Here is a 20724-nt window from a genome sequence, read left to right on the forward strand (position 1 = left end):
AAAATGCTGCCTGGAAAATTAAAATTTATGTCTTCAAAAAAAATCTGAAAACTTAGATCAAGGGAATTGAAATTTACCAGAATAAAAAGCCTCAATATATTACTTCTTTTCACTTAGAAACTGTCACGGTAAACAACCAAACCAACCAACCAACCAAACGGAAAAAAAAAACCTATAGAAAACAAAAAACAGACTTAACAAACACCATTTCTTTCTTTTTTCATTATTTTTTCAACATACTTCAGGTCACATCTCACTGAACCTCAGACTGTTCTATTTTTCACCTTTTAAACACTGTGTTTAAAACAAAAACTTTCTATTCAGAAAAGGTGTTTGAATAAGTCTTTACCGAAACAAGAAACAAAAATGTTTTCTATGAGATCTTTCTTTTTTCTTTTTTTTTTTTTTTCTTTTTGAGACAGGGTTTCTCTGTGTAGCCCTGGCTGTCCTGGAACTCACTCTGTAGACGAGGCTGGCCTCAAACTCAGAAATCTGTCTGCCTCTGCCTCCCAATTGCTGGGATTAAAGGCATGCACCACCACTGCCTGGCTCGAAACAAAAATGTAAAGCACTGTTAGATTCAGTTTAAAAGAAAACACTTTAGGTTTAAATACTTTTTCCTTTGTGATTAAGCAACTGATTTAAAAGCACTTACCTGGAAAAGTGTCAGCCTGTGGGAATCCCTTGGAAATAAAGAGAGCAAGCACTGGGATGAGCTGGGCACTAAAGATGGAACAGAAGCCAGAACACAAGGATACAGGATTTTGTATGGAGAAATGTCTGGAATGAGTAAAGGGTTAGATGCTCCTTATGTCTGGGATACTCTCAGGTGAGGGGTATTGAGACACAGGTTGCAAAGTTAGGCTGTGATCAGATAATTAAGCATTTCAACACCAGCAGAAGGACCAAGCTCCCCCTTTCCCCCCGCCTTTTTTTTTTTTTTTTCTTTTACAGAATAAGGGGATAATAGCAACAGGGATTGATTCTACACTTAAGATTTCAGAGATAAAGCCTAGGGAGAATGAGGAGAACTTGTGGATAAAACGGAAGTTCTTGAGGATCAAAGAAAGAAAAGTCAAAGATTGAGTCATTCTCGGACTCAATAGAGTGGAAGGGAGGGACTAAATATACGCTCAAAATTTCAAGAGCATGACCCAAATACTTTGTTGATACAAATTTTATTTTTCATGCTAAAGTGGTGCTTTACAAATTTTATTTTGTCATACACAAGTATAAGAGTAACAGTTACAAGTGAATTTAAAAAATAGCATGGGGGACATTTCTGTTGTCGTTCTTATCATAACCATGTTTCCCTACATGAACAGCGATCATAATCATAATTCAGAACCATACCAATGGTGAATGTAACAGATGTAATATAATGGAGGCTGCTAAAGAGTAAGTATACAGCGCGTACCTTACATTCTCTATTCCACCATCCAAATCGACTGTTAAGAGTTTAGGTATACTGTCATCCACGTAATAAGTGAACATCCCAAATCGTTTTCCACCCCTTTTCGGTTAAGCTCTAAATTCTAAGATAAAACACACAGACATGACTGGCTGACACTTTATGTCTGACACCAGCCTCCGTGTCATGAAAGTCTGCATCTGTGCACCCTGACATTGCTTCTCCTCATGCTGGACGTTTTACAAGATGAACAGTGTGTACAGCACCTAAGAATCACCCAATACAGCTGATGTGGTGTCCCCCAGACTTCTAGTTTCTAAAATTCTGGGTGATGTGGGACAATTTGAACTGTCATCATCTACATGGTAGTAATATCACCTTTGGCCATTGGCACAATACTATTCTTTTTTGTTTTATATCATACAAAATACTCGGAAAATATTTCACTTAAGCACATTTCAATTAATGTAATTAAGCAGAAGGCAATGACTTCCTTCTAGAATAGTTAGACTTAACTGTGAAAAGCCCCTCACAGTATTGCTACGTTATCTATGCACTGCTTTGAGGGTGGAACACCAACCACACTGTGTCTTCAACTTGAAGTCTGTGTTAAAATATATGAAACAAAGAGGAAGGGGAACTGCATTAACAGCTTAAAACATGGAAATTCCATTTTTGTTCCTATGGTACAAAAAGTGGTATGTTTTTCTATGGTTAATCCCATCGCCGCTGCTGAAAGATAAGCTTCAGAGCCCCTCTGTAAAACCTGTTCTCTAAGCAAGCTAACAGCACACAATGTTAGTTGCAGTCAGAAACTGTAGATGAAGACTGTGATGGGAAGAGGTCTGTGATATAGAAGTTAGATTTTTGAGCTGAGTACATCACAAATACATTTGTTTTAATCTAAAAAAATACAACTTTGAAGAAATAATGATTTTTATCCAACTTTATCAGATATGTATTGATTTCCTTTAAAACACTGAAGATAAATGTTTCATCTAATTTCACAAAGCCCGTCAGAGGAATAAGGCCGACCACTCTAAGACACACTGTGAGCCCAGCAGCTGTGGGATTTTAGCGTCTCAGGTGCTAGCCTGATGATGACGTCATGGTTTCCCGTTTGATTATAAACCAATGACGTAATGCTTAGGTCTTATTACTTATCAAAGAAGACAAAAAATGTATTTGAAAATATAAAAATACTCATATTTTTTAAACCATATGAATGAAACTATCTTCTAAAATAAGAAGCAACGTGTGAACAACCAGTTGATTTAAGTACTTTAAAAGACAAAATGAAAGAGAGTCAGCAACACACCTGCCAACATAATACCCAAAATTATTGCACAGTAGGCTAAAACCCACAAGGCCCATTAGGGCCAAGTTTCAACTGTCATCATGTTACTTAGACTGTGTTTGGGTATCACCTCCGACCTCCTTTCACATTGTACCACCATTTCCTAAGTGCAAATCGTAAGATCTGAAGGGAGTTATATTTTACTCTTGTAATATATTTTTTTAAAAAATAACTTCATTAAAACTGAGTAATCAGGAGTCAAAAGAAAACTGGTAACAAAATATAGTTATGTTCTATGAAATGTCACCTCAGGCAAGATAGTCTTTCAAGTCTTTTATCTCATGTCTAGTATTTTCACACTATATTTCAAATCTCAAATGTAATAATCTTACTTATAAATAATTCACACCAAAAATGTCAGTTTTATTTTTATTGGAATGACTGTGAAGTATTAAATATTAACACACAAAAATTAAACTCCAGCTTTGGTTCTAAAGGATTCTACATTGTTTAATTTACTTTTAGAAGCATTTCAGATAGCAATTTAAAGTTACCAAAATCTTAGCCATCACTATTAACTTTAAGAACTTTTACTTTATTTTTTACGTGAATTTGCGTGTGTGTGTGTGTACTATATATGTAGTACTGTACTGTAGGTGGATGGGCGTTCGAGAACAACGCCAGTTCTCTCCTTCGACTGTGGGGTACAGAGATTGAACTCAGATCATCAAGCTTGGTGGCAATCTTCCTCAACCACTGAACCATCTTGCTGGCCACGTCTTCAATTTTTAATTGTATTACCCGAGTTACCATGGCTTTCCAATGGACATTTAAATTGATAGGGCACAGATATAAGAGACAGAGAAACAACTTCTGGCTGCAATTATTTACTAATATATAATTTTAAACCAGATCCTCTCAGTGTCCTGTTGAGAAATCACATAGCAGCAGAAGAGCAACAGCCAGTGTGTTGTATACACATTATCCACACAGTGTGTTGTATACACATTATCCGCACAGAGGCCGGGCAGTGCTGGGTTAGCGCAGAACAGAATTTACTTCTGTGAGCATGGAGCAACATGGGAATGTCTTCATCATGTCTCTGGTTAAGCTCTGGTGGTACTTATAAAAAATATATTAATACCTACCCTTTCTCCCTGCCAGAAGCCAGACTCAGCAACACCGGACTCAGACTGATCTAAGAATAAGCGAAAAGCCCCATTCATACTTCCAAATGGTTTTATGGCTACTGTTCAGCATCTCCAAAATATAGGTTTTGTTGTTGTTGTTCATTTTGATTGGGGTTTTATTAACTTACAGCTGTTACCAGCCTGGTTTACCCAGGAGTTCCTTGATTTTCCTTGAAGAATGACAGGCAATGTGCTTCAATTCCAGGGGTTTTTGTTTGGTTGATTGGTTTTTCAAATGATTCAAACATTATTAAAACTAGACTGGATAGAATTTTCAATTTAAATAGTTAAGAAAAGATTTTGAAACTGAATCACTGGGAGCAAAGTTCCCGATACTATCCTGGCTCTGTAGGCCTTGTACATGAACTCTGGAAGAAAGTGAAAAACAAACTTCTTCTCTTACACAGTGTTCCCCTAGACTAAAACACACACACACACACACATACACACACACACACGGAAGGAACACGGAAAGTGATACTTATATGAGGCATGTGTAAAGAGTGATTTTGAAGAAATGAATGGATGATGACTTTGTACACCTTACATGAAGCCAGGATGGGAAAAAGCACAACGAAAATCATAAAAAAAGTTTCATTTATATTTTGACTAAAATATGAAAGTTAACTGAGTAAACAAGAAACTATATAATTGCTGGTCAGATAGAGACATAGGCTGAGTAGTCAAACTAAAGACAGCAGTAATTTTTAAGTAATAGGATTAGACATTTCTAGACAAAACAAACAAATGAGACAAAACAGATGACTCACAGACAATAAAATAAAAAACGAGAGAATGCAGATAATGAAATGAGATTGATTTGGAAAATGTAAGCACAAGCATTCAACTGTGCAGCTTCAAGAATGGAGGTGACCAGGAAGCACAGAAAAAGAAAAATTTAAACAAAGACCAGCTTGAGTAGAAAGTGAATGACTGCAAAGGATGCTCTGGGTATAACAGGAAGGGCGGCCAACACAGCAACGCCTGAGGAAGGCCACATGCACAACACGGATGATCACAATGTTCACTCGCATGTCAAACACAGGATGAACACTAAGGAAAGATGGGAGAATGCTTAAAGGGCAGAATTAAGCCGTTAATATTTATGCTTTATACTTGAGAACCAGCCTGATGAATAGACTACACATCATAACTAACAGAGACACTTGGGTATGGGAAAAAGAAAGCCCAACTTCTGATATAAGGAAACAAAATGTACTTAAGAGTTCTTAAAATTTGCTGAGTGAATAAGGAAAACACTTTGCGAAAAATGACACTGAAAATATAAACTAACAAGATGAATACATCCATCATACGTGAAAACAGTATTATACAAAATTAAAAAATAAATGTTTAATGTAACTGCTAGAAGCATCAAGTATGATGCATGATTAAATATTTTAAGCAAACTATAGGTTTTATTTTGATGTAGCCACTAGTGTTCAATGAAAGGATTTCTTGAATAATTTCTAGTAAGAAATTATTTTCTTCCCTTAAAACATTCATAAAAATGATACCTAATCACAGTGAAAAGCATCTATATAATTAATGTGAAAAGCAACATAAAAAGTAGAGCATCAAAGTGTTTTATTGTGCATCTATTTTATGCCAGATCCAACATGTAGCTGGAACCTACTGATACTTTATAGGTTTCTGAATTTCAGTTTCCTACTTTATTTTTTATGAACAACTTGCTTTATTTCTTAATCTGTAACACTTCATTTGACATTTATCAAAGTTGTATAAAAGCCATGCAGCTTATTTACAATACTGTACATTAAAGGGATATGCTGGAAGATCACACAGAAAGTTCACAAAGCTATACATGAAACACATACTGAGAGGTTATTACAAAATGTAGAACAGAATTTGGCAGACTTGTTATGGTTGGAAAATATTATGCAACTATTAGCGAGAAATAAGATAAAACATGCAAATCAGTGGAATTTCAAGAAATTAAAGGCTAAAAACATTTAGCTAATAGCTAAGTTATCATATAGTTGAAAGATTACCATGTAAGAATGGGAATTTATAAAACAGGTCAGTTTTTTAAAAGTTCTCCATGAATAATAGGCTTTGAGTAATTTCATAGAAAAATCAGAAGTTATTTTTCAAATTATGTTCAGGACTGAACTATATTATCAATAGATACATAGATTAAGTCTATGACTTTTATATAATTATTTATTGTATTCTAAGGAAGTCTCACTTTTTCACCTTGGGAACAAAGGTGAGAAGAAAGCCAATCAGTTAACTTAGGATTGAGAAAAGCTCTTGGCAGGAGCAAATTGTCAACACAGAAAAACAGGAGTCCAGAAACTGTGTGAGGACCACATTCTGCTGGCTGAACCCTCAATGTCCTAGTGTCAACTTTAGACATGCTCAATTAAAGATGTCCTTCTAGGCAGTACCTCCTCACGGACAGTTCTGACGATATCTCAGGTGGATCACTGGCTCTAACCACAGCTCCTCTAGAGTTTATTGTTGTGGTTGAAGGACATTGAGATACTCAGACTGGGCCAACTGGTAAGTCGTGTTCCTTCCACAGTCAACATACTGGTACCTCTCCTGAGATATCTGCTCAGAGTGTCCAAAGTATGCTGTTGTTACAGTAACTCTAAAAATGAAATAGACAAAAGAATATTCATTATATAAAAATTATTCCAAAAGGGCTATTTGACGATAATACCAACCAAATATGAACTTATGTATCATAAGTTATTTAACTCCCTAAAATTACTTGTGAATTATAATTATCAGTTTATTGAACATTTGGTATTAAGATGACATTATAGATACAAGATTCTTAAGATGTACTTCTCTAACAGCCTCAAAAAATGCTAGCCTAGCAAACCTTATCCAATAATTATCTGCTCATACAATACAGATAATATATTTATATAAATACATATAAAATGTTTATTAAAATTATATAAATGTAATTAAAGTTTATTACATGCTTAAAAAGAATCTCTGGTTCCCTCTTCATAGGAAAATGGAAAATTAAATGTCAGCCAAAGACTAAAATATCCAATATAAGCAATAATATCTTATGTACATAAGTAATAACCAATTTATAAACCCAAAGCATTACTCCTCCTCACTGCTGTAAGCTTACTTACAAGGGCAGAAAGGAATAGCTGTGTGCCCATCCTCTCTGTGCTAACCCTGCCATTTGCCTGAGCTCCCGAAATCTCTGCAGGCCTTTAACTGTGGCTCTGAGCTAACATACTCTAGGTAGCTAAATTCCAAAACACGACATTTTACACAGCACTCCTGTAAAGCTGAGGTGGCTTTCGTGGGTTTACATATTCTACTAGACATTATGAACACAAAGTCTTAGCAAGAGCTATCTTTGCAAGCATGGCCATACTTACTGCATCATGAGTACTATGTTGTGTACTTTGATGGAGATCAGTGTACAGAAATCGCTGTTAAAAAATTAAAATAGAAAGAACACTGTCATTACATTATTAATTTAAAACGCTATTAAACCTAATGGAAACTCTGAATAGTGATTTTGTTTTTTCCTAGGAGATGAAATCTCCATATGTTAGCCTCAGTAATCTTCCTCACCTCAGCCTCTGCAATACCTGGGATTATGGGCCATGTTACTGTGCCTGTCAAGACACTATGAAGAATATGTAAGTCGTGCTAGGGAGATGGCTTAGGGGGCAAAACACTCACTGTGTAAGCATGGGAGCTTGAATCTGAATGCCAAGCCTTCAGGCAGAAAGCCAGGCATGGCAGGACTCACTCATAAACCGGGTACTAAAGGTTGGAAACAGGCTATTCAGGGCTCGCCTGCCAGCCAGGCTCACCACATAAAGGAGCTTTAGATTCTGAGTCACAGAGCCTGCCTTAGGGAATACGGTAGAGACTGGGGGAAGACGACATTCAGCTTCAACCCTGCCTTCCACAAATGCATGTGTGTGTGTGTGTGTGTGTGTGTGTGTATACCTTCACAAATGCAACATACACAGAAGTACAAGTCCATAGGAGAGTATTGTCACACATTAGAAATTTCAGTACTCCTATATTAAACCACCATGAATATACAGTCACTAAATGATAACAAAAATACGTATACACACACACATACAAAATTCTGGAAACAAAGATGTATTTTATGGATATCTATCTATCTATCTATCTATCTATCTATCTATCTATGTTATCTATGCTGTAGATTGTTTAAAGGGAAACATGTTTAGAGAACAGGACAAACATTGCAAAATGTGGTCATTTTAACTTATAAGCTTATAAAAACTAAGAAAACAAAAGGCAAAGTTACTAAAATCCAAAACTTACTACATGTAACTCATTTCCTCTGCAATAATTGTGGGTACCGTATAATCAATCTGAAAGCAAACACAAAAAACAACAAGATAAACATATCAACAGAGCATAGGACCGAAACACTAAATATGTTACCTATATGTCTAATGTTTTCAAAGTTAGAAATCTTTCCTTTGATGACTTTTGTTTATACTTCTCTGGAACACATTTCCCAGTCAAGTCTTTGAGGACACCCCCACCCCATTCCATTTTATAGTACACAGGATGAAGAGTCATTGAACTCAATCCCACTCCTGAATAGGGCTTACCTGCTTCATATCAAGCGGGCCAATGTTAGTTGTATTGTTTAAGCGTGCCTTCCCAATCACTGTTTTTGAAAACTGAACTTGAGCAGTGATGTTTTCAACTTCAACAGAATAATAGTTATTATTTGTTATATTTAATGTGTTCTGCAAAAAAAGAGGGGCAGGAAATATACATTATGATTAAACAGGCATACAAATATGAACTCAAAATTACAAATCAAATGACTTTAGTTTAATTATGCCTCATTTATTGGGAAAAAAACATTAACAAAAATATTAAAGAACATTTATAGAGAACTATATGTATAATGAACATGTAATTCAAAATTTTGAAGCCAAGACCCAGAAAACATATTACATAAAACTATGGAAAGTAAATGCTAAAGCACATATTGTATAGTTTTAACAAAAGTTGGACTAAACATTTTAAATTTTTATTTAAATTCTTATGTATTATACACATGGCTCTACCAACAATATAAGTCAGTACTTAAAAAACAAATGTTTTTAAGAAAAACCATTTGATTTTTCAGACATTATTTCGTATAGTCCTGCAGGCTTTAACCTTGCTAAGTAGCTAAGGATGACCTTGAACATCCCTTCCTATCTCCAGCTCTATAGAGCTCCCGTTACAGGCCTGCAACACCAAGCCAGGTTTTGTGTGACAATAGGGAGTAAGTCAGACCCTTGTGCATGGCAAGCAAGAACCACCACCCAATGAGTGGCATTAGCAGCCTGTTTCAAAGAAACTGGCATTGTACCCTACATGCCAGTACAGATTTATACTGTATCAATAGGGAGAGAGAAGTTTCAAGTTTGTAGCTGGTCACTACTTCTTCTTCTTCTTTTTTTAAATCAATTAAATTCTTCTTTTTTAAAAATCAATTGATTAATAATAATTAATCAATTAATTGGTTTTATATGAACACACTGTTGCTGTCTTCAGACACACCAGAACAGGACATCGGATCCCATTACAGATTGTTGTGAGCCATCATGTGGTTGCTGGGAATTGAACTCAGGACCTCTGGAAGAGCAGTCAGTGCTCTTAACCACTGAGCCATCTCTCTAGGCCCAGCCTTCAACTTTCAAACCTTTGCCCTGCCCCTGTAGTCACAGCACTACACACATTTCCGTGGCCAGCTTGGTTTACATCCTTTACAGTCATAACTATTATATCAAATCACTTTGGATATTAGTCAGTGAAAAAGCCTTTCATGTAGAAAAATGTAGTGTGATCTCAGCTGAAATGTACAAGAGCACATGTGTATCTTTCAGACATAAGAAGGAGACTGCTTGATAACACACAGAAAGGTTTAAATGTAGGGGGCTACATATACATTGTTAGCAATTGCACGTATATATTATTGAGAGTTAAGTTTTCACAGAAGAGTCAAAATCATTATGTATTATTGGAGTTTTCAAGGGTCTAGTAATATACATTTAAGTATTTCAGTAGCACAGTGCTGGTGAGTGGTACTGTGGCATTATGATACACATTGCTTCCTGGCTGACAATTCTTAGCTCACTGCCATTAGATCATGATCTTTGTCTATCTGCAGTTGGCTATCCTTCAATCATGCCGATGTAGCTAATGCTTCATAAAAGCTGAAAGAGAGCTGAGGCCAATGCCATCTAGATAAAACCTGTGCTGGGAGGATGGCACACTCAGTTCCACGGGGACAAAAGACACTGCCCTCCGCCTTTCACTCTACCTTTTCATCTGTCTGTAGGCCTGTAGCCCTTATAATATCCTTTTTAAAGATATAAGTATATTGATTCTTTGAGTTTTATGAGTTGTTCAGAGAAATTAATCAAACATAGGATCAGGTTATGAGACTCCCAACTGATAGTCTACCAGACGTTTTGGAGGTCTGGACCTGAAACTGACATCTAAAGTAGGGAGGCGGATGCTGGGAATGAACCTCTAACCTGTGAGGGCCGAAGGATGCTGACAGGTGCTCAGTGTCAGAAGTGAGTTAGTTTAATGAGCACTGAGCTGACTGTTTCTGCAGAACTGCAGAAGAAGTTCTACAAGGTGGGATAACAGAAGTCATGGGACAGGAGACACTGAGCTTATTTCTGGTTTGGTTTGGTCCAGGGAATCTCCATACACAATTAGTTACTATAAATAGAAGCATTATTTTGCCAGCAGTGGTGGTGCATGACTTTAATCCCAGCACTTGGGAGGCAGAGGCAGGCAGATTTCTGAGTTCGAGGCCAGCCTGGTCTACAGAGTGAGTTCCAGGACAACCAGGGCTATACAGAGAAACCCTGTCTCAAAAAACCAAAAAAAAAAAAAGTATTATTTTGTATACTGCTATGACCAAATACTTGATAAAAAGCAACTTAAGAAAAGAAGACAGTATTTCAGCTTTATTACAGTTTAAAGAAATACAGTCCAATATGGAGGGGTTGGGGCATGTTGGCCGATGTTTGAGGAGGCTGGTCACAATGCATATCCTCAGTTAATAAACACCGAATGTTGAATGCTGCTGTTAGCTTGCCTTCTCCTACTGCTGGTTTGATTCAAGAACTCATTTCATAAAATATGACTGCCTACCTCAACCTAATACAGACAGTAAGTAACTCAGATCGATACCCAGAAGCTTGTCACCAGGATGGTTCTAGATCCTGTCAAGCTGACAGTCCATATTAACGCTCACAATGCACAGCACTTATCTGAAGGGGCAGGAATAATACAATTCTGGTACCTTCAGCTTTTGACTTATGACCTCAAGTCTTTTCCTTCAGTGTCTTCTAGTGAGGCCTACTGTTCATCTCAACAGAAATCCTATTGGTATTCCTTAATTTGATTATGAGTAAATATCTAAAATTGTGATAATCCTTGCTTAATTATTTAAAATAAAACAAGGCATTCTCATTTAAATACACTGGTATTTAAAAGGAAATAAGATACTCATGAGAATTCTTCCAAAGAGACCACAGCACACTCTGAACTTGAAGCAGGCATGAGCCACTGTGATGGCACAGGTGGTCACACACTTCCCCTTTCCAACACAGTGGTTAGCATACCATGTTCTTTATAGGCAAAGGCTAATGTGTACCAAAATGTAGGGAGAAGACCTGTGAAGTTCTTAAGTTGGAAAGCTATATAATCCTTTTTCAAAATCACGTGCGTTGTAAACCTACAGCCATTTTCACATGTTCTAACTTAAAATAATCAGGACATCATATAAACTTCATCTTTAAATAGAATCAAGTAAAAGCTTGTTAAGACTGACAGAATTCTTCTTTCATAAAAGGCTAGAAAGCAAAAATGTTGTATTCATAACACTCTTGGAATCAACGATTAACACCTTGTTAACTATTTGGAGTCAAATGTTGAAAAGTCAACTGACTATATTTTTTCCCCTTTACCAGAAAATGTTTATCTTCAAATGTTAAATGATTCCCAATATACTCAACTGCCACAAGAGGTTACTCTCCATTTCTAGCAGAACCAGACATGGCAGTGGGATCAACACAGCAGAGTGATGGAAAATACAGCAGCAGGGGTTGTAAGCAAACATTCATTCTCTGAGCAGGGTAATGGCAGGCAACAACACAGGAATGGTGTCAAGGCCTTCAGCGCAGTGTGCACTTACCGTGATATTTAAATATATGGTTCGCTTCTGAGAGTCGTAGCCGACATAGGCTGATTTTACACCAATATACTTCACCTCAATAGATCGAGGGAAAAGAAAAAACACAGCCAATCCAGACAGGAGCAGGCAGACAAACACAGATGCCATCACATACAGCTTTCTGAAAAAGAAAGTAGAATCCTTACATATGTGTCATCCAAACTACATAGAGCAACATTTCAGGAAATTATTTTCATTTGAAATTTACCACATATACCAGCAAGAAAATATATCTAATTTTACCAAATTTTCACTCTAAGACTATTAGATAAGGCTGGTACTATTAAAGGTTAAAATAATCTCGTTAGAAGCTTAATTGTCAATTTTAGAAAATGAGATCTCAGACTTATAATGAAACATTTACTCATAATGAACTGATTCATTTCTTATAATGAACTGATTTTCAATCCAGATTTTATACTAGGACCACGTTTAGGACCCTTTCCGAACAGAATTCACACCTCCCTCTGGATTCACTGAAGCAAGGTTTGCTCTGGATGGTCTCACTTCCTGTCATTATGCAACCTGACAGCTAGTAACCAAGCATTCATCTACTCAGTGTTACAAACATTGTTTACACTCATCAACCTAGCATTGAAAACGGTACTGTGTTGTTTACCTGAGGCAAGTGGCAGTATTAGGCACATAGAAGGCAAAAAGATAAATAACCTACATTTCCTATTCATTTAACCCCTCTGACATGTGCATGCTCCTCCAATGTTACACCCAAAACTATGGTTTCAGATTTCCAGGCCACTTGAACATCTGGTGCTCTTCAAAGACCTATTTCAGTCTAAGTCCCGCATTTCTTCCCCTTTCTGCTGACTGTCATTTTGACCGGGCTCTCCTCCCTTCAAGCTTATGCCTCAATTAAGTTAACTACATTACCTTATAACATCTGTTTAAAATCTCCTAATAATTTTTCTAGTTATTTTAGCTTCCTAAGAAAAAGAAAAATAGTTTACTAAACAGAACTAAAGCAAATGAACAATATTTCATCAAATTCTACCACTGAGTCCATGCTGCTGGATGGAGCCAACGAGCCATTTCCTATGAATTCACTGCGGCGTTCCTTCAATCTTAGTAGCTGTGATCCCCAAGAAGCCAATGAACAATAGCTTATATATGTTATGCCTACAGTATACCCATAGATAGAAAACACCATAGGCACAAAAGGAACTTAAAAATCATTATGATCAAAGATCTTAACTTGGCTAGAACTCCTATACTTTATTAGGCTATTTTATTTAGTTAACTGTGTACACACACTTTTTTGTTTTGTGTTACTGGGCTCAGGGTCTTAGAAAGCCTAGAGAGACCTTAAACTTGGTACAGCTGAGGATGGCCTTGAACTTCTGATCTTCCTATATCCACTTTCTGATTCTGGGATTATAGGTGTGTACCATCAAGCCTGGCTGATCTTACTATATTTGATAACTATCTTTAGTATAAATAATTCAAAAAAATGTAATTTCTGAGCCTAAGACAGTATAATCATTTTAAGCTTATCCCCAACTAGCTTACAAATAAATGAGACTCAGACTAGGGTTGTTTTATTTGGCTTTGACTATTACTGGGGCATAACCCCTAACTTACTCTTCTAACCGCTGGCCTGGCTACCTCTCCAGCTGTGTACTTGCTGTTTCTCCTGGCCATGTGCTCATCATCTTCCCTTATGCTGCCAACTTCCCTCTCTCCCCTCCCCTCCCCTCCCCTCCTCTCCTCTCCTCTCCTCTCCTCTCCTCTCCTCTCCTCTCCTCTCCCCTCCCCTCCCCTCCCCTCCCCTCCCCTCCCCTCCCCTCCCCTCCCCTCCACTCTGCTTCTCCCCCTCTCTCTCTTCCTTCCTCCTTCTCCCTTCTCTTTCCCCAACCAGGTCACTGAAAACCCTCTAATCCCTCCAGTAACTGGCTTGTAACCATTTTCATTTAACCAACAGTATCTATCAAGGAACAGGGTTTGCACAACAAAAGCTTGTAAACAGGAGAAGTCACTTGTAGGTTTAGACCTTCAGATATAGGACTTAACATTACAACACATAGCAACAGACCAACCCTCAATCAAAGACTGAATCCTATGTGGTTTGGTAGAAAAGACAGAATGTTCATGCACTAGTAAGGCATGAGAATGCTTGTTGTCACTCAGTAGGGTCAATCCAGTATGTTGACAAAATTTTGGGCTTTTGCCAATAATGGTATCTCTATGTAGACTGAATTAGCATTTCTTTTAAGAAAAAGAAGGGAGTATATTTCCCTACATTTAAAGGTCATTTACACTTAGTTCTTGGGAGGTACTTTCCACAGCTTCTGTTTCTGTCTCCCTTAGGATAGCTGGCTTTTTTCTTTTGAAATCTTGACAAACTGTACAGAGATGCACATGATCTCATTTGCAGATATTACTTCTTGGCTTATCACTTGTATTTTGATTTTAATTTCGGTTTTGTTACAACTTACAATGTTTATTTATCCTTACTGAGTCCAATGTGTTTTTTAACCACTAGGATTTTAAATCCCAGCTGTTAAAAAGGTTTTCTACTCTGAGATTGTAAATCCGGCCCAGCTCTTCACCTTTTTGCCTCTGTGTGTTTTAAAATAAAAGCCACTTTAAGTTTCCACAATGCTTGCTTGACTTCAATTCCATGATTGCTAAATATTTTATTCAACAGCTTATTTGAAGCATTGTGGCCAAGAAGTAGTGCACCAATTTTATCTTCTATCCCTTATTCATTAACTGAGCCTCTTGACTAATGTTCAAAGGGTTTTCCCTCTGAGTTTTGGCTTCTTTAGGGGTAGAACACCTGCTTTCTATATTAGGACTCTTAGGATCATTCAAGATTCCCTTTGCTTCTCTTAAGATATCTATGTATCTGCTAAGCTCTGCTCAGGTCTCTGTGGTCATTATGTTCAGAATAGTCATTATCATTTTGAAGTTAGTGAGAGCACAGAATCACCTACACCTGGTGAAAATGGCCTATGTACCCACTGTGTGACATTGCCACAATTTTAGAACTCTTAGTCAACAGATTTCTGAAGATATAGGTGACATGGTATTTTCAAATCTTCATCTCAATCAGGAAACTTTTTGTTTGTTTGTTTAAACACAGAGGCATAGGATGGCAAAACTTAACAACCAGATACATTTTTTCTTCTTAAATGTCTTAACTAGAGTAATTACTTACATAAAATTTAGAAGTAAAAATATACAAACAACAGCAAAAGAAGAAATCTTATAATCACTTACGTTCTTCTTGGCCGTAACCGCTGATCACTATATGGAATCAATGCCACCAGCTGGTTTTCTTGCCCTAAAATTGAAAGATGTAGGTTTAAGAATGTATTAGCATGAATAACTAAAATATAGTACTGCTCTATTAGAAACTCGCTTCAAAAGAACAGAATTCTTCTCTCCTTAGTCCTTTAATAAACTGTTATTTATGTCTTCAAAAATTATTCAGTTTTGGAGAAGATGCTACGTGTTTTCATACTAACCAAAAATAGTATAATGAGGGCTCTACCATCCTTTAATCCACTGGTTAAAAAAAAAAAAAGAAAAGAAACAAACAAACAAAAATCCCTGAAAAGCCCTAGCTTTCAGGGGATCTGAACTTATAGGGGCTTCTCTCAACCACACCGTTGCTTTCCATTCATCAGACTAATTTCACTGAGGGTAGAAGAAACACACTGCTGCTGCCCATTCCTGGATCCTCAAAAGTTCGGCCAAAACTGCTGGTCTAAATCTCACGCTTTCAAGAGCTTACTGTTCTCAACTGCAATCACTAATTTCAAGTAACCCCTAAAGATGCAATTATCACACATTTCCTAGTTCATAGTCTCGAAAACAATTTCAAAACCCAACACTCTTCACGATCTCAGGATCATCCCTTTATCCTCACTCTTGACTCACAATGCGGCACATGGAGGGAATGCCCCTAGCAGACCCTGATACGACTGCTCAGATATCCTACATTAAGTTATAGGACAGACAGCAGCGGGAAGAAAGATACATTCATTTAACTCAGAGTGTCAAAGAAAGGAGCAGAACAAGCATCCTGAATGCCTTTCCTGTATGTTGAGGAGGAAATGATGAGGCCACACTCCTGGGACTCTACTTTTGAAACCAACCAAACAAGCAAGTAACAAAATCTTCTCTTTATTTACTAGAGTGCTTTCCATGGGCTTCTGTTGTCCTGCCAACTTTTCTAGACACAAAATAAGTTCATGGAAATAATTTACAGACATTTTCCTAGAGTTTCCTTGTTAAATCATCTTGGTCCCTTAGGCCCAGCAGATACATTTCCACTGGGTGCTATTTGGCAGTGTTGCTGGTAACTTAGAGATTTGTCATAGGACCAGCTCTTTTACCTTTGGCCAATATGTGTAACATCTCCACTATTTCACAGACTGTCTGCCTCAAGAGTTTGATTTACCAGTATCCACCCACCTCCCTGCTTCTACAGCCCTCCTTGAGAAGCTCCCTGTGCCCTCTGCAGGGGCATTGCTGTGTACTTATGCACTAAGGACCATCTCTTTGCTCCAATAACTACCCGTCTCCTGTGTTACCAGGATGTTCTCTATGGATCACTTCTATCAGCATGCACTCCGTCTTACAAGAGATCATCTCTCGTCTCTCAGGTTCTAGAGCAAAACTCACAAAACCCCTTTCTATGTTTAAGATGTTATATTACCCTCACCTTTTTATCATGTAAGAGCTCAAAAAAATGTTTGGTTCCACTCTGATACTGTCTACACATGCTCTTCCAACTATTCAAAGTACTCTTTTAAAGAGCCCCAGCGGCCTCCACATCACTAGACCAATGGGCTTCATTGTCCCCACAGCTTCATCTGTGTCAGCAAGAACAGCAGCAGTTCTTCCTTCTCCGTGCACTCTCTCTACTTATCTTCTAGGATTTCAGTTAGACTTCCACCTCCAGATTTAGCTGCTCTCTCTCTTCTACTACTGTTCCCCAAACTGTTTCACTGTTCCAGAGTTCACACTAAAGTCTCTTTCTTCTATCCAAACTGCTAAGCAGAATGTTCCTGTCTTAAGTTCCACTTCAAGTGTCAGCATACATCAATGACAGCAGCTCAGATATGCTCTCCAATTCAGACCCTTACATCTGCCCATTAAAAACTCACTTTGATGCAAACCAACATCCTCAAACACATGTCTGAAACTGAGTTCGTTATCTCACTTCTGGCAAGCACACTCAATTTTTTATGCATATTTTAATAAATGGTTAGTTCATTTTTTAAATTGTTGGATAGAAAAACAAAAAAACAACAACAAAAGAAAATAGAAACAAACAACAACAACAACAAAAAAAACCTCTTTGGAGTGATCCTTATCTATTTGCCACAATCTATATCCAGGTTACCTAAAAGCCTCCTGGCCACACCTCAGACACATGGCTGGATGGACAGAAATTGTCTTCCCACCCTTCCACACTGGTATATTAATTTCTTCAGCTACAATACTTCTTCTATTCGTAAGCAGCTACTATCCCCAGAAAGATAAAACCACCATTCAGTAGCCTATGTAACGAACCCCACTTAACACAAGGCACTTCTCAGAGACTCTGGAATTCCCCAGGCGGTCACTTGGTCCTTCTTTAGGGTCTCTCCAGGGTCACCCACTGACTTCTACCAGGTAGAGAAGAGCAGCACAATACAACCTCACTGTTTTATCTTTCTGTGAGAGCAACTCAAGCATCCCACAAGTGGCAGGGATAGGACTATTTCTCCATCTTCTCTATGACAAATCCTAGGCTCATTTTTCCCTACCTTGCTTTTCTTCATACACCATGGGTTTTCTTTTAGAAATACTGGGCCAGAAACAACCTATTGTTCAGATAACAAGTTACTGAACCACTTAGCTACTAACATCCACTATGGCAAAATGACTGTGATATGGCTTCCAATGACGTCAAAAATGACTAAAATCCTCGGTGGAAACTACAGTACATAGGAGCTATAAGCAAGAAAAAAAAAAAAAAATGACTGAAGTCAGTCATTTCTATTACTGCTTTAGGAATGGTACTAATTGTTTGCTCTTGTTTTTGACTAAACAAAACTGATAAACTTTAACTTTAAATCTTTGAAAACAGGAGTGCTTAAGACTATAGTTTTACATTCCTGAGCAAATGCTTGGAAACCTTCTTTAGGAGGACAGCCACCACGTACCCCTAGGAATCCTTCCTGTTCCTTGGCAAGTGGGACAAGTGACACTATCTCTTCCAGTAAATTCCACATATGGAAACTGAGAGACGTCTCCATTTCTTCCGTCTTCATTGTGCACTTCACTGCTAACCAATCCGTTCCTCATACTGTCTGTCGATGTGACCCCGTCATAGCCATCTTCTTTATTTGAGTGCAAAGGTAAGTGAGAAAGAGACTTCCCCATGTCTAATGAAAAGGAAAAATCTGACAGTAAATTCCACGGGGGGAAAAATACTCTCTGCCTCTATGGTATTTACAGGGTTAGGAGAGTGCAAATTACCTGTAGGATTAAAATTATAGTCAACCAAAATGTCTGACATAAAGAAGCCATTTGCTAGTGTCCAGAAAGTACTTTTATAAGAAAACATTATGAAATGAAATTCTGTAAGACTTATAACAATGTTTAAAATGGTAAGTAACAGTTGGCAAAAGTCTACAGTGTTGATAGAGACCATAGGCCTTCTTAGTGTTTTCAGAAAAGAAATATGCTTTTAGGTTTTTTTTTTTGGTAGAGAAAAACATATTTTGACTATAAACCAGTTGGCACTAAAGGTGAAATTGTTGGCTTATTACAACAGATATGTATACAGCCGGTTAATTTCAAAGTGACTTGTTTCACTAACTTATATTCATACACCTTTAGTCACTTTGTCAATAAAACCCTATAAGTACATGATTGAGAAGAACATGAAAAGTCACATAATAAAACATGCTGATATTCTGAGAAAAAAAAATAAAAAAGGCAAACAAAAATTTTAAATGGTGTAATTCCATTTTTCCTGTGGTTATCATATATCACTTATCAGATTTTAAATATGAACTACCCAATCACAGATACTATTTTTAAATTAATAGTTTTTTTCAGTTAATACAATACAATGATACTCAGTAATTCAGGTCACCCCATATGAAGGAAATTCATATCTGCTTTTCAAAATTTGAACCCTATTTGTTGGATTCACTCATGGTGCAGACAGCAATATTAAATTTAAAAACTTGAGTTGTACACAAAAGGGGTAAAAAGATGAATAAAAATACTTTCGGAAGTTCTATGTACACAGTGTCTACCATAGCTCAGAAATATCAATGACTGTGGCTTCCAAACACATAGTATCTGAATGTGGCTCAATGACAGCCCATCAGAGCCAAGCCAACACTTGCCAGCCACAGGTGCACAGGGGTGAATTTTAATCAGTACTGTTTCCTTATACTGTGACCTTGGAAGCTATGGAGTACACTGGGTGGTTTAGAATCAGCTGCCCTAAGACAAACACGTGGTGTCACCACAGGGGTGAAAACTGTGTCCTAGCATGGGAGCCTTTAGTGGCAGAGCTAAGTGGGTCTGGTCTCAGACCACAGTAACCTTGAGATATTCTGCCGAAAGTAGGTTTGGGTAAACACCAGAGTAAGCCGTTACTTGGATCCTGGCCTTCTTGCTTAGCTTTTCTTGAGGCTGACAAGTGTAAACCACTGTCATTTTGGAGACTTACTTGAGGTTTTTAAAAGGAGTGCTAGATCCCCTTCGTCTCCTCCCCAGGCTCTCAATGTTTATGTCGCGGTCTTGTGAACTCTACACGGTTTTCAGATGCTCTAGAAACTGGGGGAAAAGATAAATTCAGCATCGCATGCAACTGCGATGTGTCACTTGTTTTTGTGCAGACGTGGGCTCACGTTCTGAGGGGCTCAAGAGGGACGGAAACCAGCGCCTTTCAAAGGGCATCACAAGCAAACCAACCCCCCGGAAGAAATTAACATCCGAGCCACCTTGCTACTAGAACGGTCCAGCCCCAGAGCCACTCGGCCGCTCAGATCAAGGGCCTTGGCGCCGCCCGAGCCGCCCCGGGAGCGAAACCAAGGCCCGCGGCGGTGACAGCCCCGCACCCGGCCCGCCGCGGCCTCCCTCACCGCTCCGGCAGGGGACGTGGGCCCCACTGCCCGGGTCGCTCACCGGCAAGCGGAGTGCTGCGCGGTCCCAGGATGCTCCGGCGCTGGCGGGCCGCAGGACGGGGTCACGGCGTCCCCGATCCCGGGGCGGGGCCGAGAGCCGGCCTGAGCGCGGCCGGGAGAAGTGCGGGGGAGGGGTACGACAACAACTGCATCAGCTGAGCCAGGTACCCGGGGAGTCTGCGCCTGCGCCTGCGCAGTTCGCCTCTGGACGGAGGGGCTGGGACCCTGGAGTGGGCACTACGCATGCGCCCTAGCCCAGGTTTTCAACCCTGAAGGCAAGTCGCTCGGCTGAAGGCTTCTGGTTTTGTGGCCTGTCCTCTAGACTGGAAAGTTTAGAACTAGTACTAATTGCGCCTGGCTTACGAATAATCGTTTTTCCTTTTCCCCTTCATCAGGCTGGTTTCTTTTGTAAAGGG

The 20724-nt window shown here is 38.4% G+C and overlaps 1 protein-coding gene across 2 annotated transcripts; it reads right to left on the reverse strand.

Annotated features, from left to right (window-relative positions):
- Positions 1 to 1162: 1162 nt before the first annotated feature.
- On the reverse strand, positions 1163 to 20514 carry Tmem106b (transmembrane protein 106B). 2 transcript variants are annotated; one of them, XM_034518951.2, is made up of 9 exons: positions 20310 to 20514; positions 19852 to 19958; positions 18326 to 18547; positions 15387 to 15450; positions 12111 to 12270; positions 8506 to 8646; positions 8210 to 8259; positions 7276 to 7329; positions 1163 to 6515 (listed from the first exon to the last, which is right to left on the reverse strand). In XM_034518951.2, the coding sequence occupies exons 3-9, from the start codon at positions 18543 to 18545 to the stop codon at positions 6377 to 6379; spliced, it is 828 nt and encodes a 275-aa protein (XP_034374842.1). In that variant the 5' UTR covers positions 18546 to 18547; positions 19852 to 19958; positions 20310 to 20514; the 3' UTR covers positions 1163 to 6376. The 2 variants fall into 2 exon arrangements, with proteins under 2 accessions (XP_034374842.1, XP_034374843.1); XM_034518952.2 differs by lacking the exon at positions 19852 to 19958 and having other exon boundaries at positions 20310 to 20470.
- Positions 20515 to 20724: the final 210 nt, after the last annotated feature.

This window comes from Arvicanthis niloticus, chromosome 15 (assembly GCF_011762505.2).
Source record: "Arvicanthis niloticus isolate mArvNil1 chromosome 15, mArvNil1.pat.X, whole genome shotgun sequence".
NCBI classification, from domain to species: Eukaryota; Metazoa; Chordata; class Mammalia; order Rodentia; family Muridae; genus Arvicanthis; species Arvicanthis niloticus.

Coding starts and splice junctions, on each gene's coding strand:
- Tmem106b (XM_034518951.2), bottom strand. CDS start 18,545: ATGGGGAAGTCTCTTTCTCACTTACCTTTGCACTCAAATAAAGAAGAT. Junction 12,271..15,386: donor CGGTTACGGCCAAGAAGAAC/GTAAGTGATTAT, acceptor TTTCTTTTTCAG/AAAGCTGTATGTGATGGCAT. Junction 8,647..12,110: donor CCATATATTTAAATATCACG/GTAAGTGCACAC, acceptor CTTTTTTTGCAG/AACACATTAAATATAACAAA.